This window comes from Labrus mixtus, chromosome 3, assembly GCF_963584025.1.
Source record: "Labrus mixtus chromosome 3, fLabMix1.1, whole genome shotgun sequence".
Classification (NCBI taxonomy): domain Eukaryota; kingdom Metazoa; phylum Chordata; class Actinopteri; order Labriformes; family Labridae; genus Labrus; species Labrus mixtus.
Genome location: NC_083614.1, coordinates 14,426,016 through 14,452,894, shown reverse-complemented (window position 1 = coordinate 14,452,894; position 26,879 = coordinate 14,426,016). Strand labels below are relative to the sequence as shown.

At 39.6% G+C, this 26,879-nt stretch overlaps 1 protein-coding gene and 1 long non-coding RNA gene across 2 annotated transcripts; one reads left to right on the top strand and one right to left on the bottom strand.

Moving 5' to 3' along the window:
• Positions 1-584: 584 nt before the first annotated feature.
• On the top strand, positions 585-3,177 carry s1pr4 (sphingosine-1-phosphate receptor 4). The gene is made up of 2 exons (XM_061032973.1): positions 585-733; positions 1,385-3,177. The coding sequence occupies exon 2, from the start codon at positions 1,529-1,531 to the stop codon at positions 2,759-2,761; it is 1,233 nt and encodes a 410-aa protein (XP_060888956.1). The 5' UTR covers positions 585-733; positions 1,385-1,528; the 3' UTR covers positions 2,762-3,177.
• Positions 3,178-13,505: 10,328 nt separating this feature from the next.
• LOC132959773 (uncharacterized) lies at positions 13,506-25,081 on the bottom strand. The gene is made up of 2 exons (XR_009667096.1): positions 24,408-25,081; positions 13,506-16,510 (listed from the first exon to the last, which is right to left on the bottom strand). It is a non-coding gene; the product is annotated as an uncharacterized LOC132959773 (long non-coding RNA).
• Positions 25,082-26,879: the final 1,798 nt, after the last annotated feature.

The following is a 26,879-nucleotide window of genomic DNA, read 5'->3' as shown; positions in this document are numbered from 1 at the left end:
CAAATACCCAAAGCCAACAACCACAGCTGTGAGATGAGACGAATGAAACCGACAATCTGCAGGGAGGGGCCCATTTCCATCTGATTTTGGAGTTCCTGTTTTTCTCTACCTTCTGAGAAGTATTGTGAAAAACATCTAATTTAAGGCTTTTGTAATATCTCTCTTGGTTAGGTGCCATGGTCTTGTAAGTGCAAGTGAGATTCTTACCCCATATCCTAAAAAACATATTGAGTCATGTTACTTTAGAAAGCATTTAAACTTGCTTAGCTTTCATTTTGTAAGAGCTTTTCCCGTATGAGGTTGTTGTAGGGCAGCTTGAGCAATAGGAAGTGATGTGCAGTTGTAGTAAAATTTATATGATGCCCTAAGAAAATGTGATGAACTTGGTGCAACAGAAAATCGATGGAAAAATTGTTCAATATTATAAGTATAAAACGCATATAATAAAATAAAAGTAATGCATTTGTTGACCAATATTGACAAGCAACCGTGAAATTCTCAAAGTTACTTTGTGACTTTACCAAGTGATGGAATAAAAGTCAGTGAAATCTCTATGTTGCATATGTGTGTGTGTGTGTGTGTGTGTGTGTGTGTGTGTGTGTGTGTGTGTGTGTGTGTGTGTGTGTGTGTGTGTGTCTTGGGTGTGGTGTGTTACAACCCAGCCTGCTTTGGCATACTTCCCCATCAACTACGTTACCTTCTCACATGCTGAGAATCACCACCAGCAACCAGAGTAAGTACTGCACAGCATCCACTAAATTCTGCACATAGAATAATTACATGTAAGGATACATTCTATCAACATATTATACAGTTCAATTGCAATGCAATGTTAATTTTGCTGTTATTTAAGAATAACGAATTCACTCTTATTGAACAGATTTATGTAAATTATGTAAATTAATATATTTTTTAAGTTATTGCTCAGATTTGAACTAAAATTGAACATTGCAAAAAAAAACATTGTCTCACTTGTTTTGATCAATTAATGTTGATGGATATTTACTGCACACATTTTTAAAAAAATATCAGATAAAATGTACTATTGGTTTTTTGTGCAAAAATTTACATGTGTTTTTACTATTGTGCAGGTATTCTTTTTGCATTGATTATGGTAATAACAACATATCCAGTACTATTGTAAGAAGCAATGTGTATTCCCTCCATGTGGTGATTTAAATACCCCGAAGCATGCTCAGTTAATCCTGTGTTAACCACAGGGAGGGGGAGTAATGTGGCACATGCAGCAGGCATTTAAATTATGTCTTTTTAAATTGATGAAGCACCACAATGAGGAAAAGGGCCGTTTTTCTCAATTTTCTCCTGTTTTCACTGAGATGCCTTATTGAAATTATTCCCATTTCTTCCTCTTTTGTCCTGTCAGGTGTGTGTTGAGCTCTTGCAGGTAGAGTGTGACGATAGCCTGTTTGATCACAGGAGTTTCACACTAATTCCTCTGCAGCTCGTACCAGCTGAGTTCAGCCTGTCCCTAACTCTAGCCTTGACATTCACCAGGACAGCTGCCACTATGGATGCATTCTCCTCCCTTGTGTCTCCCTCCTCCTGCCCCCACACGTACCACTTACCCAGGGACCTTAGCAACTCTACCACCACCGCAGCCTCAGATATCAGCCATGTGATTCTGCTGCATTACAACCACACCGGCCGCCTGCAGAACCGGACCATCTCAAATGTCCAGAACCATGTAAGCGTCACCACAGTTATCTTTCTCTGCATCAGTATCTTCATCATCTTGGAGAACCTCCTGGTGCTGGTAGCCGTCATTTCCCGCATCCGGCACAGCAGCCGCTGGGTTTACGTCTGCATCGCCAACATCACACTTAGCGACCTCCTCACTGGGGCTGCTTATGTGATCAACATCTGTATGTCCGGCAGCCAGACTTTTCGCCTCACCCCCGCTCTGTGGCTCTTCAGAGAGGGGATTGTGTTTGTGGCCCTGGCGGCATCCATATTCAGTCTGCTGCTGATTGCTGTGGAGCGCTACACCACCATGATGAAGCCACTGTCTCAGAAGTACACTAGGAGATCTTATTACAGGATCTATGGCCTTGTGGTGCTTTGCTGGGGCTTGGCACTGGTGATCGGCTTCCTCCCTTTGCTGGGCTGGAACTGTGTGTGCAACCTCGATGGATGCTCTACCCTCCTCCCCCTTTACTCCAAGAGCTATATCCTCTTCTCACTCATCATCTTCTTCCTCATCCTCCTGGCTATCGCCGTGCTGTATGGACTCATCTACTGCCACGTACATAGTAATGCAAAGCTTGGCCCCCAGCGCAGCCGCAAGCGCTCCCTTGCTCTGCTTAAAACTGTGATTTCCATTGTGGGGGTCTTTGTAGTCTGCTGGGGGCCGCTGTTCCTGCTCTTACTGGTCGATTTCTTCTGTGTCTCACGCCACTGCGCACTTCTGTTCAGTGCTGACTTTTGCATCTCACTGGCTGTCCTAAACTCCGGCCTGAACCCGATCATCTACGCCCTGGGCAGCAGTGAGATGAGGAAGGCCATTGCTGACCTGCTGTGCTGCTGCCGCGCGGGGTCTGGCCTCTGTCACCCAGACCGCTTCACCTCCAAGGAGACCAGCAGCACCTCAGAGAGTAGGAGGGACAGTCTGAGGAACAGTTTTAACAAAGTCAGAAATCTGAGCGTGGCCTCCCCACCCTCCACTCCTCGGAAGCATCGCAGGGCACCTAAAAAATACAGATTGAGCTCCACCACCAGCTGCCTGTCAGTTTCAAGTGGTTAAACCACAATGTGCTCCCCTCCCAAGCAAACAAGACCTGTGTGCACTGATAAACATCCAACCGTTTCCTCTCAGTTATGGGTTGACTGTTCACTGCTCTGCCTGCAGGTATTAGCACTGATGATTACATGTTGGAAAACCCGTTAAAAGTATGACGTTATCCCCAAGTGAGAAATGTTTTTTCTTACACCTTTACCTTAATGTGTGATTGTAGCATGTAAAATATTTTGTATTTGTAAAGAGATAGATTATTTGCAATGTGTATTATATACATAACAGTTGGCATGGAAATATAAATATGAATAATGGAAAAATATATATTTTTGAGTATCTCATTGTAGCATTCTATGTAAACGTGAAACATTTCACCTTGTGTAAACATATAAATGAAAATATAAATAAAGTTTATTTTTGGTTTAGCCATGTGTGCATGCTTGTTTCATTAAGTACACTATCCCTGCTCTCCTCTAGAGGGAGACACATAATCAGAGTCTTCACTGACTATGCAGCATATACAAATATTACTTTAACTACATCTCAAAGGCTGCATACATGTATGAATTTCTCACTTTCAAATTGAACATTTTCCCATTCCATTATAAGATCTGTGTGTGTTTGTCAATCAAATGCAAGCTTGCAAAACACTTATGCGATAGTACAATGTGAAGTTTTAAAAAGCAAGTCTTCTTTTTATAAGACCTAACTGCCCCCTTTTCCACGCTACTCTGCTGATCTGACAGGATGACTGATTAAAGTTCAGTGCAGAGAAGGTGCAGCCTGAAGGGCACACGCAGCCAGACCTAATTGATAAATTCATTATGACTGTCTGGCGTGGTGGATAAGAAATGTTTAGCAAATAGTTTGCACCTGTAAGTTATCCAAGCTGCTGTATTTAATAACTGCAAAAACACTGAAGAAACTTGTTTTGATGTAACAGCATGCAAAAGTATTCTAACAAAAGAAAACCAGAGTTTGCAAAGTGTGCTTTCTTGCAGTTTCACTTTTATTCCATGAATGAGTCAGTGTCACAGAGTTGTAGAATGTGCAGTTTAACTAGCTGTAGAAATCAATCAGTACTAGAGTCGAGGGTTAAAGGTCATGGTGTAAGCATTGGCATTCGTTTCATGTTCTGAAATTTTCACATTGGGGAAGTAAAGCAGTTCTTTAATCTCATTTTAAGGGACAGCCTAAATTCTCAGTTCATTTGTAGGTAGGCTGGTGTAGGTTTATGAGATTTAACTGATAGTGTCATGTGAGTCTGATCCAAAATGTTGTATAAATGAAATACCAGACATTCCCTTTTTTCAACAAAGCCCTGTTAACTTCAAACAGGTGAGAGGTTAACAGGCCATATATCAAAGCTAATTCTACATTAATGTGTTTTGTTATACAACTTTTCTTCAAGTAACAAGATTAAAAAAAATAGGTTTTTATGCTCAATGTTAAAAAGAGTTACGATAAGACACCTCCTTTTTCCCTCATCGGTCTATATGTTTTAACTGTATAGGCAATATTATAGTAGTTTTTAAAGCCTCAAACAGGAAATGTTAGATTTTCTGTTATCTAATGAGCACTTATTTTTAAATATTTAAACTATTACGCAACATTTTTCAACATTGTTGAAAATTGTAATTTGTTGAACAAAATATATTACATTTAATTTGTGTTCAGAATCTACAATGAAAGAAGGGTTTAAAAAGAGTGGCAAAACAAACTTTAATAAAAAGCAATAAAATGATCCCATAAATAAAGGCATAACAAAAAAATGAAATCACAAACAGAAGATGATAAGCCATCTTCATTCAAAATCAACCCACTCCCTCATCAATTATAGCCTAACTGCTGGGATGTTCCACTATCTTCCTGGCAGTCTGTCACATACATGCATTCCTCTTCACGGCTTGTGTGAGCTGCACGGGCGAGTCTAGGTGTTTTCTTTAAGGAGGAACTGAGGCCTTGAGGTGAGAGAGAGAGCGAGAGAGGGAAGAAGGAACTGTCATCTGTTTACCTGAAGCAGCCACCTACCCTTCAGCTGAGGGGATTTTAAAATGGTGTAACAGAGGGAAATGTACAAAGATTGATTTACTATTCATGAGTTTAATATGATGAAGCAACTTGAAATGTTGCACATATTTTGCATTCTGCAGCTATATGTGCACACAGTAGAGAAAAAAATGCTTATAAACACACATACTCTGAATCCAGTCATTGTTTATGAGGTAACATAAGCTCGCTGGAGCCCTCTTCTTGAAATCTTTTTTTCTTTTCTTTTTTTGCATGGTAAACAAACAAAGTCATTGCTGGTTGTGTGTTTGTGTCCCTTCCAATGAATTCCTGCACCTTTATGGTTTAGAGCTGGGGATAAGCCTCTATCATCCAAGGTACTGGCACTGTGCCAGGTCGAGTGCCTGATTAAAAAAAAAGCAAAGGCAAATTCCAGCCTTTATTAGCTCTATGCTCGGAGACATTCGTTGTATCATATTTGACATGTCAGGGGCTTATCACCGCCCTACGCTGCTCTTTTCTCCGTGTCTCCTCTTACAACAACACAGCCTGCTCTAAATGAACTAAGATGGGTTAATGATGGTTGCGTGCAGACGTGGCTGTGCCCTCAATAATTACCTTGCTGGCTTTGCCTCCAGGTGTTCAGCAGACAGCTAATGATGTAGTGTGTAAGGAAGGCAGCAGGATGAGACACTGGGACGCTGTGTAGAGAGAGCGGGATATGTTTCACCATCAGCCCTATGCTGACTTGATAGCACAAAATATTGAATATGACAATACAGCCTTCGATGTAATCATGAAAAAGTTATTGATTATTAAAAACATATATAATTAAGCAAGTGTTTTATTCATGAAAGGGTAAATCTACCTTTTACAATTCTTCTGAAGCCTTCCAGTAAAACATGTCAGGTACTTTTTTTCTTCTGTTATTCCTTTAGTTATAATCATCAAGTTTTACATGATACACTACAGCATTGGTGATAGACATGGGGATCATACTAAAGGGATATGCCATCTATTATTTCTTTATACTCAAAGCATGTGAGATAGCTTTATTCTCACTCAGGGAAATAATTTCTTGTAGAAAAATACAATTCAAAATGTCAATAAAAGCCTTTACATGTTCTACATGTATTAAATGTGTTGTGTTTGTACATTATTAATGATTGTGTAGGATGGATCCCCAGCAGCTAAACAAAAGGTGAGGTTGACTTAAACACGGCAAAGAGAACTATTTGAAAAAAAAGAAATACTTTCAGCCTCTCATTTACATTTTCTGTTGGATAAGCATTTGAAGTGAAATGTCCTTTTTTGGTTGGGATTAACAACAAAAATGAAAGAAATTAAACAAGTCTTAACTGTATGGTGGCTTACAAGGACAAACACGGTCCAAAGGCCCAAATGGTTTTTATTATGAGAACTGGCTGTACATTTAGAAACACATTGCAAATTTGAAAATATGATTATAAAAATAATTTCAATCCAGATTGATTAAAAGCTTCCTGTGTTTGCTGTTGACACAAATGTTCTGACATTTTTACATTAAAAAAAAAATTGTAGCTGCTGTTTTAATTTGTTTTGGATTATTCCTTTAGTTTTTAAATTTGCATGGGTTCATAATGTAATGCCCGTTTCTGCAAATGGTTGTAGTGTGTTAGCCACCATACAATATGCATTCTCGCATACTCACACTACAGAATTCACTAAATGTGGACTAGACACTCATTTTCACTCAAAGTCTATTACACTACATGACATGTTAGGTTGGCATAAATGTTCCAGTGTTGTGTGATTAGTTGTTAAGACATTGCATCAAGAGTGATCACAAACTCTTTGAGTTTATTATGATAAAGAACAACCAAGCAAAGGTGGCTCCAAAGATATGACTAAATCAACCTTAACCCAAGGAGATCTTAGGAATCAGAGCTAAGACACACAGCGTACTTAACTAAGAAACAAAATGTTTGGCAGAGGTTAAGAAGACAATACTACTAAAATGTAGTATATAGGTAAGTCTGAAATCACAGTATTGACTCAGAGGACGGGGGGAAAGTATAACACCAGTCTTTCTTACATGGGAATAGAAAACTGTAAAGGAGAGAGCCTGTGACATTTTGTTTTGATTGCTTCTGTCCTCAGAGCACAGTGAGGAGTGAAAAACATCACATGTGAAGAGAGATAATCCATCTTGAGACAGTGCTAACTGATTGTTTGTTTGATTTTTAAAACATGAAATCATTTTATTTGTCTGCAACTTCGCAGAGCAGGATGTTAAATAGCCAAAATATGAAAACTTGGTTCCTGCATCTGATTGATGGATCCATTCAACAGGACTGCAAGCTAATATTTTTGTTAAAATACTGAACATCTTCTATTGCTGTTTGTCATTCTTGTTAATGCAACTCCTACAATGGACCGGAGGCAACCCACGAGCTTTGATTACGTGTTAGAACAAGTGTGTAAGGTGCAATCAAGATCACAACAATTAACACAAATTCAGCCGGTCACTGGGCTTTACCCAGCCTTCAATTATGTCCATTGACTTTTTTGGAGACTGTACACTCAATACATGATGTATTCTTGCAATAATATATATTATTTTATGTTGTTGTTGATAGCTGTTAGCCACCAACTCAGCCATACCATGAATGCCTCTGATTGGTCAGTTGACCAGGCATTGTGCAGTGAGATTGTTATACCCATGGTCCCTCATTAATACTTTTGTACATGCAAAGTAGACACAAAATAATGAGTTAAGCGCAGTACATTTTAAAGAACAACATGTACATTTTCTTTTGGTCATTTGGAGCTACAAAAACCTTTTGTTAATTATGTCCTAGTTCCCCTTCTTTATCCAAAATTAAAGCGTATTTTTGTTAGAACAATTGTTCCTCTTTTGGTAGGTTACTTAGAACACCACTTTCAAAACATATTTTCAAAATAATCTATTCTCCAACAAATTAATTGAAAAGAAAAGGCTTTAAAAAATGGCAACATGCATTGCACTTAAAAAAAAAAAAAAGGTGCCATGCATTCAGGAGTTTTAGGGGGCGACAGTTACAGAGAATCCCTCAAAATCTTGAAAGGACTGAATGATATGTCGAACCAACCATTTCGAGCTGTATTTGTGGCGTGTGCTCATGCATCTGTTGTTATTATGGACTTTCAGTTAATGCGTTTGACTCAGTGATATGAAACAGACAAACACAGTCAGGTGTCTACTGGGTCAGACTTTTCAGACGTTATCTGGTCTTTCTCATTCACGCACAGGATGATTTCATAAACTGGCAGCATCTGGAAACTCTCTTAATTTAACCCAGAGGACTGAAACTCCCAAAGAAAATATTACGTTTATTTGGCTTTCTTACAGCTTCCTGTTCCACATCCAGACGTCAATAATGACTGTGCAAATATTGAATGTTGTGGTTACAATTACACCCAATGAATCAACCTTGCTTTTCTCCTGACACCATGCGTTCATCAACAAGCAGCAACATAAAGAGTAGGACGGGCATTCTTGCTGCATGTCCACACAAAAAAATCAAACATTCTCATGCAAGCCCTTTTTTTTTTCTTCTTCACATGTTTCTGGCAACTGCACCTGGTTGAGGAATCCTGCTTGAGGATGCCCAAAAAAACATCATGTTCTTCTCTACCGTCTTTTTTAGAAATTAATTAATTTACTTTTTGTCCATAGTTTAAAGTTATTCATGTTCTCCATAATTTCACTTAATACATTAACACATACCATAAAATGATTTCATTCCCTAAACACAGAGATCAAAAGGGAATAAGGGAGAATCTTTAAAAAACTGCTGAGAGGTTCACAGAAGATTGTTTACTGGTGAGACATACTCTGCAGCCAATAGGGGTGTATGTGGGGGGGGGGGGGGGGGTCTTTAAATCTATTCCATGGCTGGATGCAGCTGTTTCCTTTTTATCAGATTCTAGATAGAGGCACAGCGGAAACAGAGGCGAGCAGTCAAGAAAGTCTGTCATTAACCTTTAAGAAAAAGGAGAAAAAAACCCTGCTCCATAAGGATAAAAATCCCCTTTAAGAAGAGACAGCAAGTTTTCTCTTGAGGGCTGGATGTCGGCCATCCTCAGTGACTTTGCTCACAACCTTGGGAATGTATGTGGGCATGTTTTCTTTCTTTTCTTAATCCCCTCTCTCATTCTTGCTGTGCTTTGGCTGAGCACCGTGACCACTTAACTAATTGTGTTGTGAAAGATGTTCCAAGGATGATGATTCGGCTTTGGTTTTGAAAAGTTTTTTTTCAGTCCCGATGCAGGTTACCGCAGAGAGTGGCCCTGCAGGGGCCTCATTTAAGAGGCAGGGATGGTACAGCCATGCTCATGGCTCTGAAGGATTGTGGGAACAGCGATTATCTAAAGGCAAGCATTCCTTTGCTAGTATGGTCCCAGTGACAAACATGTTGATGTTGAGCAGACATAATATTTGTAGAAATCACCATCTTGGTTTAGTGACTTAGCATTTTAACATTTTCACACTATTATTCAAGATTTTAATAATTGTGTCAAATTTAATGACAATCAATTCATTGTATAGTTTTCACACATCATCACACGCTCAAGTAAGGCTTTCAACTACTCCATGCTATGCAGAAGTTGCTGGTCTCTAAATTGCCACCTACTAGATTATTATTATTATTATTATTATTATTGTTATTTTAAATGCCAGACAGTTGTTAAAAGCAACAAATTAGAGACAAGCCTGGTGTTGAAGTTCAATAGAATCCCAAATGATCCTTATATTTTCATTAGGTAACGTTAACTAGCTAATTAGCACACCTTGAGCTTTGCTGATGAAGATTTTCTTTCCATTCACTTCCCATACAGCTTTATTGCTGTATTGACCTAGCCAAAAAATACGTAAAGCAGTACATACTTTCGTGAGCTCTCTAGATATATGTAAACATCACTGAAGTGAAGTTCTGTCAACGACTTTGCTGTTTTTAGTGATTCATGGTGTACCAGGTGCTGTATAAGGGTTTCAAGTACACAAAACCTGCAGTTGATCTTAGTATCTGTTCTTTTGAGGTTGTCAGGTGAAGTAAATATGCACCATTTTGAAAGGATGGAAAATGAACAAGTCTGTTCTGCAGCTCCACAGAGTGTTTAATAGTAGCAGCCACTTTCCAAAGCTGGTTTTTACCCTCCAGGCCTCTACGACAGTAACTTGAAGTCTTATTTAGACTGAAAGGCTGATTCATTTTGAAAAGCTGAAGAAATATTTAAAAGCGGAGATGTGCAAAGATAATCAAAATTTGTAGTACGTTGACTTTCGATCTGTGTACAAGATATCTTCAATAGCAGTTAGTTAATTCTGACAATAAAAATGAAGTCATTGTAAAAAAACAGTAAAATAAAATCAAAAAAAATAAAAATCTGCTTTTCGCAATGACACTTGATAAGTGTTCTTAAAGGCCACGATGACTTAAAAAACTCAAAAATGTGTCTGTTTTGAAAATCTACTAATAATAGAAAGTTTTTTGATAAATCACCACTTTCTTCACTCTAGCGGTGAAGTGCCTTCATGTAGTTCAAATCAGCGTTTCACAATAGGAGTGCCTGTCACTATTTAATTTGTTCTCTAAAGTACAGGAGGCGTCGTGCAATTTGCTTAGGTTGTCTGCAATGCATATTACCACGTTAGAGTAGGGTTTGGACGTTAACAGAAACCAAATGTACCACTTTCTGTTTGCCTCCTGGGTCATATTGATCATTTATTTTTCTCTAATAATTAATGTCCATGTCAAAATGTTAACAGAGTTTTTTAAGGAGGTGTTCGCACATCCAGTTATCTCATAAGGTAGGTGCTTAGGATGACAAACTATTACTTGAAAAGATAAATTGATAAATTAGTGATGCTTAGCAAAATGTTAATAGAAAAAAAATAATGCTGATAATTAATGATTAACCGATTGACAAAAGTGTGCCTAGCTCTGTTTAAAAGTCCCAAATATTATGCTGAATAAAACTCAGGCAATCAACATGGTCTAATTGTTTGGCCAGATCTGCACAAGAGACTTTGAGGTGTATGATCATGTCCCATGTAGTTCTAAAGGTAAGATATTTCCATGTGGACCAAAATTGTGGACCTGATCTGTCTCTCCCTGATCTGTCTCTCACCTTCAAAAATTGAGATGCAGCTAAATCTCGAGACATCATACAGTGTCCTCGACGTCCTCTGTCTGGTGAGTTTGAGCTTCTGACTTCAGGCAGGAGATACAGATTCCCAAAAGCAAAGTCCAACAGGTTGAAAAATTATTTTATTACTCAGGCCATCAAGCTTCTGAACTCCAATGACGACCCTGATGACTGATCACAGGTTTTTTATTTTGGTTTTGATGATGGTTTTATGGACGTTTTTTATACATTCTCAGTCTTCTGTTGTTACTTGATGAACTCCTGTATTTCTGTATTTAATGCCTCTCACGGTGTCTGTTGTTTCTATTGTCTGATTCTATGTGCCTGTGTTGTTTTTTGTTTTTTTTTGTCTTTTTTCTCACTGTTGTTCTCACCTGACTGCGAAACAAATTTCTCCTCGGGGACAATAAAGTAAAGTTGAAGTTGAAGGAGACAAGCTTATCATACCTATAGCCATGCTAGCTACTGAAAGACCAACATCCATATTTTTCTCTACTTTAGTCAAATTTTAAGCTAAGGATTCCCCCAATAAAATGATACGCTCTTGCTCACCAACCTTAACAAAAAATGTCAGGGGACAACTACAGACTCAGCTTGTTTCCTGGAGGTATAGCAGTCTAAAAAAGGCTTCAGGTCAAGTCATCACATCCAGAAATAATCCCCCTGAAAATTAACCAGTTGTTTTTACATTTCTGTTTCTTTACAGATTTTGCAAGCAAGGATTGAAGTATAAGTTTCTGAGTTTCTGAGACAAAAGCCTAGCTAGCTATTTCCATTTGTTTCTGGTCTTTGTGCTAAGCTAATACTTCCCACCCAGCTCAAGGTTGCTTTTGATTTAACCAATATGAGTCTTTAGAAATTTTAGGGTATCATTCTTTTCATCTAACTCTGGCAAGAGTACAATTAGCATGTTTCTCAAAAAATAAACAAAAATGATGACAAGATCTATACAAAGCACCAGTTGTTGACAATAAATACCATCTTCTGTTGAAATCAGATCCATATAGTAATACATGGGACTGAAAGTTGCGGCTTGCTGGTTTGTTGGCCCTTTGCTGCAGCAGCGGCATCAACGCTGGCCATGGGTTTTTTCCACGAGGCCTCAGGAATGGAAGAAGCTGAAGCTTTGTAGAACAGATGTTCTTGCTCAGCTCTAAACCATATTACGCAGCCAAGCTCACAGCCATGGGCGAGAACCGCACAGATGCTGATTGAATGGCAGAGAGGGCAAGAAAAGCAGATCAGGCTCAATAAAAGCAGACCCATCATGAAATCTGGTCCGCCTTTGAGGGCTGAAGATAAAAGAGCAACTGACATCCCCATGGAGAGTTGTAGGCCTTGGTCTGGATATCTTTCCTGGCCCTGTGAACGTGTATTGTCATGAGAACTCTAAAATGTGTATTTTCATGCTTTTGATGTCAAAGTTTGCAACCAGTGGTAACAAGGAAAACCCAAATAGAAAGTGCATTTTTAACTTTTACATTTTGCAAGAAACTGTCCACTACAACACTGAGTTTCAGCAAACCATTATCATCATGGTAAGGACATCAAAAACAAAGATCCTGAGTCCAAGATTTTTATTTTTCAAATTAGTCTCAAATTTTCAAATTGGTCCTTGTTTTATCATTTGGATTCAAAAAATGTCCTAAAGCTCTGTTTGGAACTCACAGTTTGTTTTGATTTTGGCGCCCCCTGTGGACAAAGCTATACATCTTTATGTAGTATTTTCTGACATCCAGCATTCATAAACTACCATTGAAATGTATCACTCTTCTTTGGTTCGGAAAATGAAAAACAGGCTGTTTCAGCATGTTTTTAATATGCTTGTCTGACACTTACCCCTTGACAGCATTTAGGGGCATTAAAAGAACAATGAAGAAAGAATCAATCGTGTTGCTGATGGTCTCGTTTGGCTTTGTACATCATTAAGGGGCATCAATATTCATTTAGCTCTGTTTCATTATCGTCGAAGAACCTGCTCGCCAGAGCTTTAACTGTTCATTTGTATTGTATGTCATTTTAAAGGTCTACAACATTTGAATAGCTGTAAATGAGAAAAATGCATAAAGCTTTTTTGGCAATTCCTTTAAATCGCTGCAAGATCTATCCGATGTTGGATAAGACAAATGAGTCCTTGCCAAACCTCTTTAATCTGTTCCCTAGCAGCTTCTACATTAGCTTCTTGTTGAATACCATATCACATTCAATGTCTGACCCATCTGTTTTCAATTCAGCTGCATTGTGGGTAATGTAGGCAACCAGTTTTGACACAAAAAAGAGTGTGTGGGAGAAGGAAGATATCCAATTACTCACAATCTGACTAGGTTTGAATAATCGTTTCTTTCTTTGCGGAAAAAAACCTGTAAAATGATCATTCTTCAATTGAAAACCCACCTTCTGAAACACCCACATGTCCTAACCATTTCATACGGCAATACCAGCACATGTGTTGTGTTTTTAAAGTTTATTTTTATTTGTTTATTCATTATTTCCAGCTGCAACATATTTGTTTCTCCCCTGGGTATAAATTATGTTAACCTAGAATAGTGAATTGAAAAAAGCAATGCTACAATTCTTTTTCAGGCTCATTTCATCTTTATTATATTGAATCTTGGGTTTGTAATAAATTGAACATTGGGTTGTACCTGTAACATTATAATTAATCATGCATGAAATGATATGAAGTACTTACAAACTTACTGACATTTAGAATAATGCAATTCATGGACCATTGTCTTCTACACTCAGTTTGACTAAATGCTTACACAAATCATGGACTAATAGTCATTGGTACCACTTGGCTGAAAGACTGCCCCCAAAGCCAGAGCCACACCGATGACAGTGAAAAATAGCTTTCTAACCTTTTGAGGGCAATGTCCTTAAGGGCTCAATGGAAAATTTTTCCTTAAGACATTCAAAAGCAACACAAATATAATTTTATACTGCCAGCCATGATCAGTGGAGTTCTTGCATAGGAGCATATTCATCATGCTCACTAATGAGCTTTCATTTTCCTGTGGGTATGAAATTGTCAAGATGAAGCTTTCCTTTGGTGAATGTGAGTTAAATGGAGAGTGTGGAGGAAGCAGCATTACACGCATTCCCAGTTACTGATAGTGGGGACTGCTGGATGACATCAATTATATAGGCATAGCAGACATTACGCTGGGATTACCTGACAATGAACTCCAGTCTTAGTCTGGCCATTGACAGCAGCAGGAAGACTGAAGAAAAAGAGAGATAGGCAATGAGTGAGGGACGTGTTTACGGTCTTTTCAAGGGGAGAATACTGAAATAAACATGAAGGCTGAGCAGAACAACAAGATCGACTGCATCAGTATGTAACAGTATGCAAAAAGTGGCTCAGGATGCCAGGGCCTACCTATCAAGCAAAATATGGTAAATCTGCTTATGAAATATTCATATTTAAGCATGAGGCACCCACTTCTAACTGGAACTGCTTTGCTTTACGTAGACTTCAGGGTTCAGTGCCATTATTCGACAGATTGAAGGGCTGGGGTTTGATTTGTATCAAGCCATGGTCAATGACTGAGGCAAATGTGTACCAATGTTTTGTTGTGGTTATGGTTAACGGAATCCAAAAGTATTGTTGAAACTTGGCAGAGCTTTCTTTCTGTACATGCAATAAACGTTGGAGACATAACATGGGACCTTGATCCAGCTGGCTGGTGGGCGGGTGGGTGGGCTCCACTCCTGTTCCTGCTGAACTGAGCCAGTTTTCAGGTAAAACACTGATACCAGTTCAGTAGGCACGGGAGGGCACAGCCCAGACATTGCTCCGTTTCACACTACAGAGTGCAATCTTTGTGCATTTCAAAAGCTGTAACAAAAAGATCAACCGGATATGCAGCATGAAAGTTAGAGGGAATTCACTGTGCTGTGGAGCCTGATCTGCTTGAAAAAAATGATTTCTTTTTTTCTTTTTTTATGCAACCTGTAAATCCACACTCAAAAAATGTGAATGATGTACCAAGCCTGATATTGACACAAACTGTAGCTGTAGTCAGATCGGATGAAAATGCTGTTTTAACAGTTCACACTTGCAAAGTTACAATCATTATTGGGCAACAAAAATCAGTTAGGGAGGTGTTTATTCAATTATTAACTAGATTAATTCAGGTTTCTTCTCCAACATGCTTGTCCAGGCTGGCACGTGACACCAAAATACTGGCACACCAGTCCTGAGCAAACTCTATTGGACATGAACTTGGCATGCCCGTACGTGTCTGACATTTAGCACCACATTCCTCAAATTGCAATACAAACTGTGGCATTTTTTTTTCATCCACATCAAACCTGGGTCAATCTGTCTCACTAACGCGCTTTCAAATATATTAAGTATGCATGATGATTCTTGCCAAATCCATTACACAGTTGTTGCTTCAGTTGAAACACGATAAAAGAACAGGACAGCTTGTCTCACGTCTGGAACGCATTGCACAATCGTAAACCTGCGTTTGGTCCACATTAACACATTTAACCCTAAATAGGTCCTACACGGGACCACAATCTTTAGCCTTTCTGTGTTCCCAACTTCCCTGCTCCCTCTCCACCTAATCTCTCGTCACCCCTCTCCTCCTTCCGCCCCTCCTTTCTTCATATCCGAGATCATCAAGTTCTTTCCATTCACCGGAACAAATCCCCTCCGCCGAATCAACTATTTCACCTCAGGCACTGAACTTAGCCACTGTGAACAACACATAGCAGGGATCAATGCTCACCAATTAGCTAAGCTCTGTGCCTTTAGCAAGTGGGTGGATGGCTTTTGAGGGAACAGAGACGCAACGCAGACCTTTACGTGACTGCTCAGTGGTAAAGGGTGGCTGCTTTCGAAGCCTTAAGTGCTTATGATGTTGAGTTTTGCTTTGCCTTAAATGGGGCTCTCTTGTATTGTGTTTCAGATGGCGCCACCAATGGAAGATCCCAGCCTTGACTTTAAAAAATTAAAATGGTGTCTGTGTTTATGAAGAGCTGAAATGTGATCTTACCAAAAGAAAAAATGTTGCTCTGTCATGTAATGCTGTGTGACTTTTGTATGCATTAACATCTACTTTCTGGATGAATTTGAAAGGTGAGATCAGTCAGGACAGTTTAGGTTTCTGACAGCTGCACATGAAACTGCAAGATTTAATGCTTAAGTGTGTTGTGTGAGTTTTCTCACAGCTCTTCATGTGAAAAGCTGATCCCATAACCGCTTGAAGTCCATTGAGAGGTGATGGCAATTTCCCCTTAAAAACTGTTCATGATTTAAACAACTTCTGATGTCAGGTAATAAAAGATAAGAAACAGAACAACCAAGACTTCCATACAAAAAGCTTCCCACTGTGGAAATATAAGGCGATCACCTGCTAAGCTGTGAAAGAGTGGAAATCCCTGGCAATGTGATTTTTGTTTCTCTTTGTGCATCAAATCACGGTGCCAGGAACCCTCCCCACCACAGCGGGGGGATCAACTTCGCACCTCTCCGCCCTTCTTCTGCCCTCTGTATCTGCTCCAGCATCCTCCTGGGCTCCAGATGCCTCCGTCCATCTACAGCAGCTGTGGAGCACCTGTGACCTAAAAGAAAAGTACAAAAAAAAAAAAGAGAGAGACATTAATCGTTAGAAACTCTAAACAAAAAACCTCTGTCTTGGAACCTGAAGTGATTTGATGATAATCGATGATGCACTTCAAACGACTCCTGTAACCCTTTGGATGGAAGATGATACAACTTATCTCTGTAAGGAAAAAATATTAAATTAGTGTGACGTGAGGAATGACTCTGCAGACTTGCTCCTCTGCACACATCAGCAGGACGCAGCAGATGTGGAGTTTTAGTTGGAACACGCAGTGCCAGCTAGCGGCTCAGTATTTTTTAAAAGCATCTCAGGAGCAAAAGAAAACACTGCTTGTTCAAAATAGCATGGTCGATACAAACGGCCCGGTGCTCTTAAGTATCAATACTCCATCTGTATGACGTCAGGTGGGGAGAAAGTGCACCATAAGGAGATCTGGAACTTGTTTTACCAATTAAAAATCAAAGTACATCAAATGGACAGGGTTCTGTTTTTCCTCTTTGTCACATTATATGAGGGGATTTCAGGTCAGAGACGACGTGACGTTGCCGGGTGGGTCCACAAGCAGAGACACAGAAATAAAAACAACTCTTTCAAGCTCTCTCTCCCCCCCCCCCCCCCCCCCCCCCCCCCCTTTTCTGAAGAAATTGGAACGTCAGCATGTATTATTATCTTTTGTTGTTGTTGTTTATGCTGTTTTGCAGGGAAAATTCCAGGCCCACCCTAGTGTGGAAGGAATAATGACAGTATTGTTGAGCAGTCAGGAGGATGTGAGGGCTGAGACTCAACAGTACCCCTTTCAACATTTTTCCATTACAATAGGGAAATCTTAATTTGTCTGGTTTTTTTGGGGGGGGGATCTTAAAAAGGGAATTTTCTTTCCCTTTTTTATGATCTTACTGGAGAAACTTTCAGAGCAAAGCATGCAATACAAATGATTTGAACAGATACACAATATAGCACAAAAGCACTATTATCATGGCATCTTCACTATGACACGTAAAACCCACAATCCCATCTCTAAAGGTCAAAGCCGTACTCTTGTCCACACTTGCAGGTTCATAAAAACCCAAGTGTTCTCCGCCATGACCTCGTTGGCATCCCTACATTGTTTATAAATGAACTAAGTGTCTTATACAGCACTTGTTCATGTGCAGTGCCACAGTATAAGTTGTACAACATAACAGAGGCGTGAAGAATCCTTCCAGACAGAGAAATATGTCTGTGCTGTCAAACGGCGTTAACAGCTCGCTCCTCCCCGCACATGAATCATGAATAAATATTTTTGTCTACATTGTGAGACGTGGAACACAAAGTTGTGCTTCGCTATATAGTTGTAGGAAAAGAGGAACTGCCTCAGTGCATGTGTGTGTTTCTGTGTGTGCGTGTGTTTAATATTTCCAAGCGTGATTTATTATGTGTAGTGTGTGAAAGAAAAGAACAGAGATAGTGAGTGAATCAAAGGGAGCGGTCATGCCCTCTGACGTGTGTGAGTCAGTGTTTGCTTGCTGGGTGTGAAAGCTCTATGTGGGAAATAACTGATTGGTGACTTAGGTGTTAAAGGCAAAATGAAGACTGTAGAGAGGTGGCATATATTTGGCAAGCACGCTCAATGACAGGGTGGCACTAACAGCACATGTTTGATACTGTAATGATTATTAGAAGGTCAAATACAATTCATTAGCACACTCCATTAGGACAGCCGCTGATAATTATTTTGATCATCAAGTTATCATCAAAAAATTGTTTTATTGTTTTGCCTTTAAAGCATCAGAATATAGAAAAAGAAAAACAAATGTATAGCTTCACATCAGAGCCAAGTATCCCATTGACAGTAACCTATAGATAAATACATACAATACCCTAACTATCCGATACCACCCTTGTGATTTAGTTCTGTGTGATACTCTATGGTATGACATGGTACAATATGCTATGATACGGTACGATTCTCAAAACTATTCTCTTAAGGAAATTGTTCTTGAACTCTAATTCTTCACACATTTAGCTATCTCCACTAATAAAAACACCAAACTAACAACAATGTGTACAACACAGTAGAACATACAAGTCATAGCTTTAATTTAATACAAATGCACATTTCTCATATTGCACATTACACATAATACAAACGAGAGGGGAGAACACCATGAAGTTATTCAACAACTCCTACGACCTCATGGTATAATATTAAAGAATTTGATTTAGCAAGGTTTTTTTTTGTTGTTGTTGTTTTGGGGGCGTTTTGTGCCTTTATTGTAGAGATAGGACAGTGGATAGAGTCAGAAATCTGGAAGAGAGAAAGTGGGGAATGACATGCTGGAAAGGAGCAACAGGTGGGATTTGAACCTGAGCTGCCCGCTTGGAGGACTATAGCCTCTGTACATGGGACGTGCGTAATAACCAATGCGCCACCAGCGCCCCTTATTTGACAAAGAATAGCAGCAGATCTTCACATCTAAGAAGCTGGTCGAGAAAATATGCCATTTTTGCGTGAGTGTTCAGTTTTGACATGATTTATTTTATGCAATAGAAAATTGTTTTTTCATTTGTGAAAGTATGATGACACTCCCACATCCCAAGAACCCAACGGAACATAATTTACAGCCTGATGGAAGTTTATTATGGTACACAAGGCTGAAGGTGTGAACATGTCACCACATTTAGAAAGTGCAAGGTTTGCAGTAACAGGCGAACAAAATGACCTCATTCGTGCAGCCTGGAGGAACTGCTTGTTTAGTAAAATGACAAAGGAGAGTAGAAATAATACTCAGCTCAAGTGGTGTGAAAACACAAAGAAGCCTGAACAGCTTCACAAAATGTACACCACACTTATACACGTGAATATCCATATATAAACATATCATAGTTTCTTTGGTTTGCAGTAACATCCTCTCACAACATTTTTTTCCCACACCATTTACAGAGAGCAGTTTGTCTTTTTTTCTTTTGTTTTTGGCATGTGTTTTGCTCATGAGATGTTGTTATGTTTGTGGTCATGACCGCACACCTTAACCCAGTTGCAGCTCTGACGTCACCTTGCATCTCACACACAGGTGTCACTGTGTTTCTCACACTGCTCTCACGAAGTGTCGCACAACATGCAGAGAAACATACAGTGGGTGAGAATGTGTGCATACGTGCGAAAGAAAAGTGTGAAGCCCATACACTACCCCCAAAAAAATGTCAAAGCTACATTTATGGAAAATAAATCACTAGACAAGTTGTGTGTTACTTTTTGCCAACAATTTGTCAACAGAAAGTCAACACTATCCAAGCCGTTGCAGAAGTGAGAAAAAGTGTTTGCAATTGTTCATGAGGAAGCGCAAAATGTCTCTCTTGTCCTGTGTTCAGACAGAACAAAGAGTGAAATATATGTCCTTCAACTGAGTAAAATCAGGTAAAGGCAGCACTGGGTGCAAATCGAACTTCCTAGGTTGAAATTGAATCCACTTGAGTGAAAAATAACAGAAATGACACAAGTTAACGTCAGTGCATCTGTTGCTGGCTAGCAGACCTTTAAAGGTAGAGTCAGTAAAATAAAGACTTATCCAAAAGTTATGTGCTCAATCAACACCAATGGGCCTCCATACATGTGTGTTGTTGTCTGCAGAGACCCTGTCCTCTGCCTGGATTTTGATTATTTACTTTGTGTTGGTTGGCTTGGGACATTTCTGTGTGTTTCCCCCAGCCAATGACAGCATGCAGGTGAGTTTGAGAAGTGAATACAATTCAGCGTTTGGACATTATTCAAACCGGCAAATATGACTGACGCGGACCAAGTGGCAAAGAAGAAAAAATCTAATCATAGTGAGGCAAAATGGCAAGCAGATGAAGCACGTTCCTGCGGACGCAGAATTGGCCTACTTTCTGTTTGACAGGCAGGTACCAGACACCGTTTGTTAGCTTGTGCTAGCATGCAGTAGCTTGCAATGCAAGTACAAGCAGTACACGTACACACTAACCCTGCAGTGAGTGTGTGTTTCTGATAGCGCTGAACCCAGGAGGAGGCGACCAGTTTGAATGTTTGTGTTGCAACAAACATTTCTACTGACTCTATCTGTTATCTACATAATACACTTTATTTGATCCAAACAGCCAAATGACTGTGTCAATGACCGTAGCTGAGAATTTTCTTCATGTCCAGAATAAAACACTTGCACTTTATTTTTTGACATGAGCTACATATTTAACTTTTTGTGCATGGATCTATCTTATCTGCAGTTTTAGGTTTTACAGCTTGGAAACACTTTAAACCCATCAGCTCAGAAGTGGTGTGAGAAATCACAATACAATGTTTGTTTGTTTTGGATAAGCTAAGATAAAAAAAATATATAGTGCAATTATATTATTAACCCCCATTGAATGAATCAGAAACAGTGAGTTGATCACAGATGTAAAACCTGAGACCCGTCTTGACAGATCTTTGTAATTTAAGACCCTGTTAGCATTAAAGGAATGATCAGTGCTTGTTGGCTGGAACTTCATTATTTAGCTCATTAGATCAGTCAGTCCTTATAAACCAGCCTCACATGGGACTGGTGTAAGGAGCAGGAGTTTTTCTCATGTCCCATTAACAATAATCCACTTTATATAGTTTAATGCTATTTAGTAGGATGCAATTTCATGCAGAATCAATCATTACCAACCTTTTCTTAGGAATGAAATAGAATAAGACATATTTGGATTTCTTTTTCCCCTCGTCGAAAGGTACTTGGTGCTGAATCATTTGAATGTTATCTCTGTAGAAGCACTGGCTCACATATCACAGAAACAATGAGGAAATGAAAAAAAATGATCTGACAGGAACACGATCCTTTATAATGCATGAGAGGAAATGGCACAACTGCATTAAAGGGTGGAGTGGGCGATCTCTTGATCTGATATAAGAAGCTATCTCAGCTATTAGCTATTAGCTGTGGATGCAGAGATTACACTTTGACCAGAGGAGAAAGATTCTCTGAAACCTGACAATGAAGGAGGAAAAAAGGAGATGTAAAACACAGAGAAAAGGACGGAGACAGAAGCACTTAAGATGAAAAAAATATGACGGAAAACAGAATTGATTGAGCATTATCTGCCTGTGAGATAGTGTGAGAGTGACACAGCGGTGGACTGCTGGGTTCATTTGAGGACACTGAGGATGTAACAGAGCTGCCATTAGCAGAACGAATGCTAATGATGTGTCAAATCCAACTGAACTAAATGAACCACTTTTTTTTTATTTGTGGCACACCCTGAACACAGAGTCCTGACACTTTCAGACACCACTTTTAAGAATAAAAGCTCTTCTTTCTTGCCTGTATTCGACCTGGATTTTTTTTTTTTTTCAAGTTTGACACTTAAAATCTGTAATCCAAAGATCGAGGTAAAAGCTATAGAGCATCATCTGTAGATGCCTTTATTTAATGTAATTCAAGTAAAGGTAATGCCGGAGTAAAGGAGGATTGGGGAGGGACTCTTGACTGACAGTTGAGATGCTTCCATCAGCATTGCGTGTGAGAGGGCGAAGAGGAGTTGGCGTGTTCGCATTGTGACCTCTGTAACATGCAGGCTCCCTCCCACTCCAAGCATGCAAGTTCTCCACAAACTGAGGCCTGTTTTTCCACCACACATGGCTTCAATTGGAGGCTACTGCTGCTGCTGCTGCTGCTGTGTCTGCAGACAAAAGGCATAGCTCGACAAACCTGATTATGAAATCAATGACTGGCAAACAGATCGAGCTGGCAATGTCATGGGTATTTCTTGTGGTGCTCACTGAAGAGATGGCTGTACGCTTTTCTCTAGATTTCCATAAAAGTCTTGTGCATGTGTGTGTTTATTTGCATGTTTGTGTGTGAACCGGCCTGTATTTAAAGTTCCACTCCAGAGCCAACAAGGCAAGCTGTTTACTACTTGGTTGGTCATAAAAAGTAAATATGCATCAGTCGGGGCCTATCAAAGGCTCCTTCATTTGGTTTCCCGCCTTAGATGGCTTTGGATGTGTGCTGTAATTGCTTCGGCTCAGAAAGAAATTATGTGTGGTGGATGCATGGACAGGGCTGAAAGAGCCGAGGGGAAGCCATGCTGTCCTGTTCGCCTACACACACTGCAGCTGATCTGAAAGGAACAACCGAATGTACAAAGTGCAGGGCAACACTTGACACTGACACATACACACAAACTACTGTAAGGTCACACAGGTGCATGCTTTGCTGCAGAATATACCACACACAGACATCCACTCACACATGCTCACAATCACGTAAACTTTATCGATGACAGCGAAATTAGGAGCTGAACCCAAATAACAAACATCTGTTCACTGTTTTCCCGAGACAACGCCCATGTCAACATCTGCCACTGCATAGTGAGTATGCAGCGTTTCACTTATTCTGAAGGAGAGTTTAGATTTCAATGTTGAGAGAAAGGAAATGCGACCATTCGGCCAGAAAGACTCCCAAATACAGAAATACACTGTAGAAATGACGTCTGTGTTGTTTTTAAAAAAAAAGTTTGCATACATTTCCTACTTACATCTGTATCAGACACAAAGCATTATGGGCTTTATGTCGGGGTATATCCTGTAAACCTGACAAACAAAAGCAAATTACTCATTCACATTGCATGAATTTTAGTACATGAAAATTGTACTGGTTGTAGTTGTGATATATAACAAACTTCATTCAACAGCATGTCTTTTACTTACAGCTTTTTTTTCTTCTATTTTGTGTTTCAAACTGGGTAGCCAATTATTTTTTGCCAAAGCTGTTAGTTTTATTTTTAAGGTTAATTAGACTGTGTGGCTCTTATGCGAGCAAGGGACCTGCTGCTACCCGTCTTGGCCAGGACACTCATTTTTGATCTCAATGAGTTTTCTTTCCTGGTGAAATTAAGGTTAGAAAAAAAAAGAAAAAGGTAATGTTATTTTGGATCTGTCTGGTAATACAAGGGCATCTGTTGTAATGAACATTTATTTAATATTCGGATTAATACCAAAAGGGCACTAAATGCTGCATGGGCTGGAATATACTGTAGTCTTTCATGTGTTCCACCATCACAGCCATTTTATCATTTTATATATTAAACTCCTGTAATTTATATCAAATTGTAAGTATAAAATGTATCTAAAAGCATGAGCTTTATCCTTGTCTCACATTTCTTTAACACATGGGAGCAACACACTGATTTAGGAGACCCTGATAAAGCCTTGGAGCACAATCAAATATTTGAACAATTTTTTTTTTTTTTTTTTCAAATGTTCTGTGTGCATAACTTTAGGGCTAGTTTACCACATCAAACTTTTTTATCCAAACAGTGGTGTGATAATGAGGATCAACAAACCCCCCACAGTCATGAGTTTGCTGGAAAAATAAAAGTGCTGGTACAGCAGTTAACAGGCATGCAGGTGTGTATATGAACTATTATCTGTTTTACTTTTCACAGAGAACATCATTTCATACAGGTTTATTCATAATTTACAAGGTTTTGAATGATTTGGCATTACAAAATCTAGTGTTTTCCCCCTTCAGAAGCATTAGTAAATAGATTTTTTTTTCATTTGAATCTCATGAACAAGATTAAACCACACACGTGAACTATTTTTGGTAAGCCAATGTCGGCTGTAAAACCAACTACTTGTTTGTTGTACTAACAGATGCGCTGCCTTCCCTGAATCTCATCATCAAGAGATCAAAGCGAGAATATGACAACTGCATAAAATCAGACAACATCGGGCTTTGATCAAATCTGCTGTCTTGTGTTCTGTTTGTGACAAGTCAGCAGCCAAAGGAGAGCAGCATGAAAAGCAAAAAGAAGACACAACAAAGCAATTTAGAAATGGAACGCTGCACCCACAGAAGAAAGAGAGTCAAAGGTAAAGAATGTGTGTGAAACAGAGAGGGGTGTTTGCCACTCACCATGCCCACAGGTCCTACTTGGTAAGTCTGAGTCACCTCAGAGTTCAGATGAGGATATGCACAAAGTGGAAGAGTTGACCCTGTTGGGAGGGACCCCACTGACCGATTTACTGGCTGACTAACTAACCATCTGACTGGCTAATGACTGACTAAACAACTGCAGCCTGACTGTGCCAACTGTGCCGCTTCGGGTCCAAGAATCGTTCCAAGTGCAATCCTCAGAGCCCGGGTCTCCCCTGCTGATGTCCCTCTGCCAAACAGTCCCTTCCAGGGCCGCGTCCCAGTGGTCCAAGGGCCAGCGTGTAGCAGACAGAGAGGGGCAAAATGAATATTTGCCCCCCCCTTTTTCCCACAGCTTGCCAGGAGGGAAGAAGAGGAGTGGAGGCTGTTCTCTTCCCATAGAGGTCAGATTTGGAGTTAACGCACCCAGCAAGCAGCCTGGTTACTGCTACCGGGATTGTCTCCCCCCTCTTTCTCTCTCTCTCTCTCTCCCTCTCCCTCTCTCTCTCTCCCTCTGTCTTCTTCCTGCAAACCTGATAAATCACTCTGGATACACAGCAGAGCCCCAGCCCACACTCAGCCACTCACACAGCCAGCCAGTAACTGTAGAGACAGAGAGAGACTTTCACCAGTTGTCCCAAGAGATCCACTGTCCATATGAGAGTCTGGAGGCAGAGCTGCCTGTTCTCCCTCCCTCCTTCCTTCCCTCCCTCTCTCTATTCTTCCCTCCCTCCCTGCCTCTCCTCTTTCATTCCCCTCTCTAGTTTTTTTTTACAGCCTCCGCTGAGACACTCTTTCTTGTGGCAATTGCATTAGCCTTTAGCGAGCGAGGAATGGCTCTTAGTGCCTAATGCAATGTTGTGTCTCTCCCTCTTTGTCTCTCTTTCTGATTATCTCTCTTCCCTCCCTTTCTCTCTCCTTCTTTTTCTCTTTCCCAAGTGTCTATCAGTTTAACAAGTACACGTACACATACACACCTCCTCTCCTTCCTTCTTTGAGGCTTTTTTTTTTTTCTTCCTCTGTGAGTTATCCCTTAAAGGGACACTGTCTCTCTTTTGGCTCCTTCATAAAGGTGCTAGGGTTCTTTGAAGGAGTCCAGGTGCCGGATCAGGTTTCTGGAGGCTGAGAGGCATCGATTGTGTTTCTCTGTTTGCCTTGTGATTGTCTAAAATGTTTATGTGCTATTACAGGACTAATGGTCTACTGTGCCACTGCAGGAGCTATGTATGTAAAATCAATGAAACAATTATGGTCAGAAAAAAAACATTTAACCCTTAAGTTTATGACCGTGAGTACACAGTGCAAAGCATACGGCCAATATCAAAGGCTTTCAATTTGAGTCTTTGACGCATGTTAGGTCAATGATAACATTATCCTCTGATAACATTTAACTTTTCCCTTCAATGCTTTAATTATCATAACACCTGTTGAACTTCTGCTTTGTTTAGCTCATACACACTTTATTATTGCTTACAACTACATTTATCATTATGATATACCGGGTCAAAAGCTTCTCATTTCTGGCGGAGGAATATCAAGTTAACCAGGTTTAATAACTACTGATGTCGTAGATTTAGCCTTGTCCTTGCACCTCTGACCAATTTTGTACTGTTTCAGGCTAGAAATGGTAGAAAGTCTGTCAGAAAAGTGATAAATGTGCACTGATGAATGACATGAATATACTCCTTCATGATAAAGACTAAAACACGTAGTCAGGGCTAACATGTCCTAAGGAAAGATTCAACATCCTCAATAATTCATGACAAATATGCATGCTGCGCATATAGAAAACATTTTAGATGCTTAGCATTCACACTAATAATTGACACTCTGTGTTTTGATTTATAAAGTGACACAAGAGCTGCTACGTTAGCCTACACTCTAGCATCAAGGATTGGCTTCTAATCAGTGGATGTGAATTTTCTCACGGGTCCTGTGATGCTACAAACTGCTGTTGTTTGATGACAATGTGCGCCTTAGCTTTGGAGCTAAGCTAGTTGGTCCATCATGCTTACAATTGCAGTTTATATCCAGTTTGTTCTTAATCACATTTTAAACAACTCAAGTGAGCTTGTGTTTGAGCAAATTTTCAATCGAAAAAAAAGTCTATAAATCCAAAGTGTATTTGTAATTTATCACACTATAAGGTTTAAAGTATTATGAAACACAGAGGTATTTGAAAATGTTAATTTTAAAGCTGGGTTGTGCCAAATTTGGGGATCCCAATGGACAAAAGAAAACGTCTTATCGCTTTGCTTTTTTAACCAAAGATATCATCTTGCTTTTTTGTATCATAGTTAAATGTAACATCACAAGTCTTTGCCATTGATGATGTAAGAAAACATGTGCTGTTTCTGTCTGCAGTGATATTAATCACTTTGCATGACACCTACTTACCCCATGGCAGTCTTTATGCTCATGGATCCACTTTTGTAACTCATACAGATATATCTGTATTTTTTTTCTGTCTGT

Bases quoted from the DNA above. Each gene is read 5' to 3' on its own strand.
- s1pr4 (XM_061032973.1), top strand. From the start codon at position 1,529: ATGGATGCATTCTCCTCCCTTGTGTCTCCCTCCTCCTGCCCCCACACG.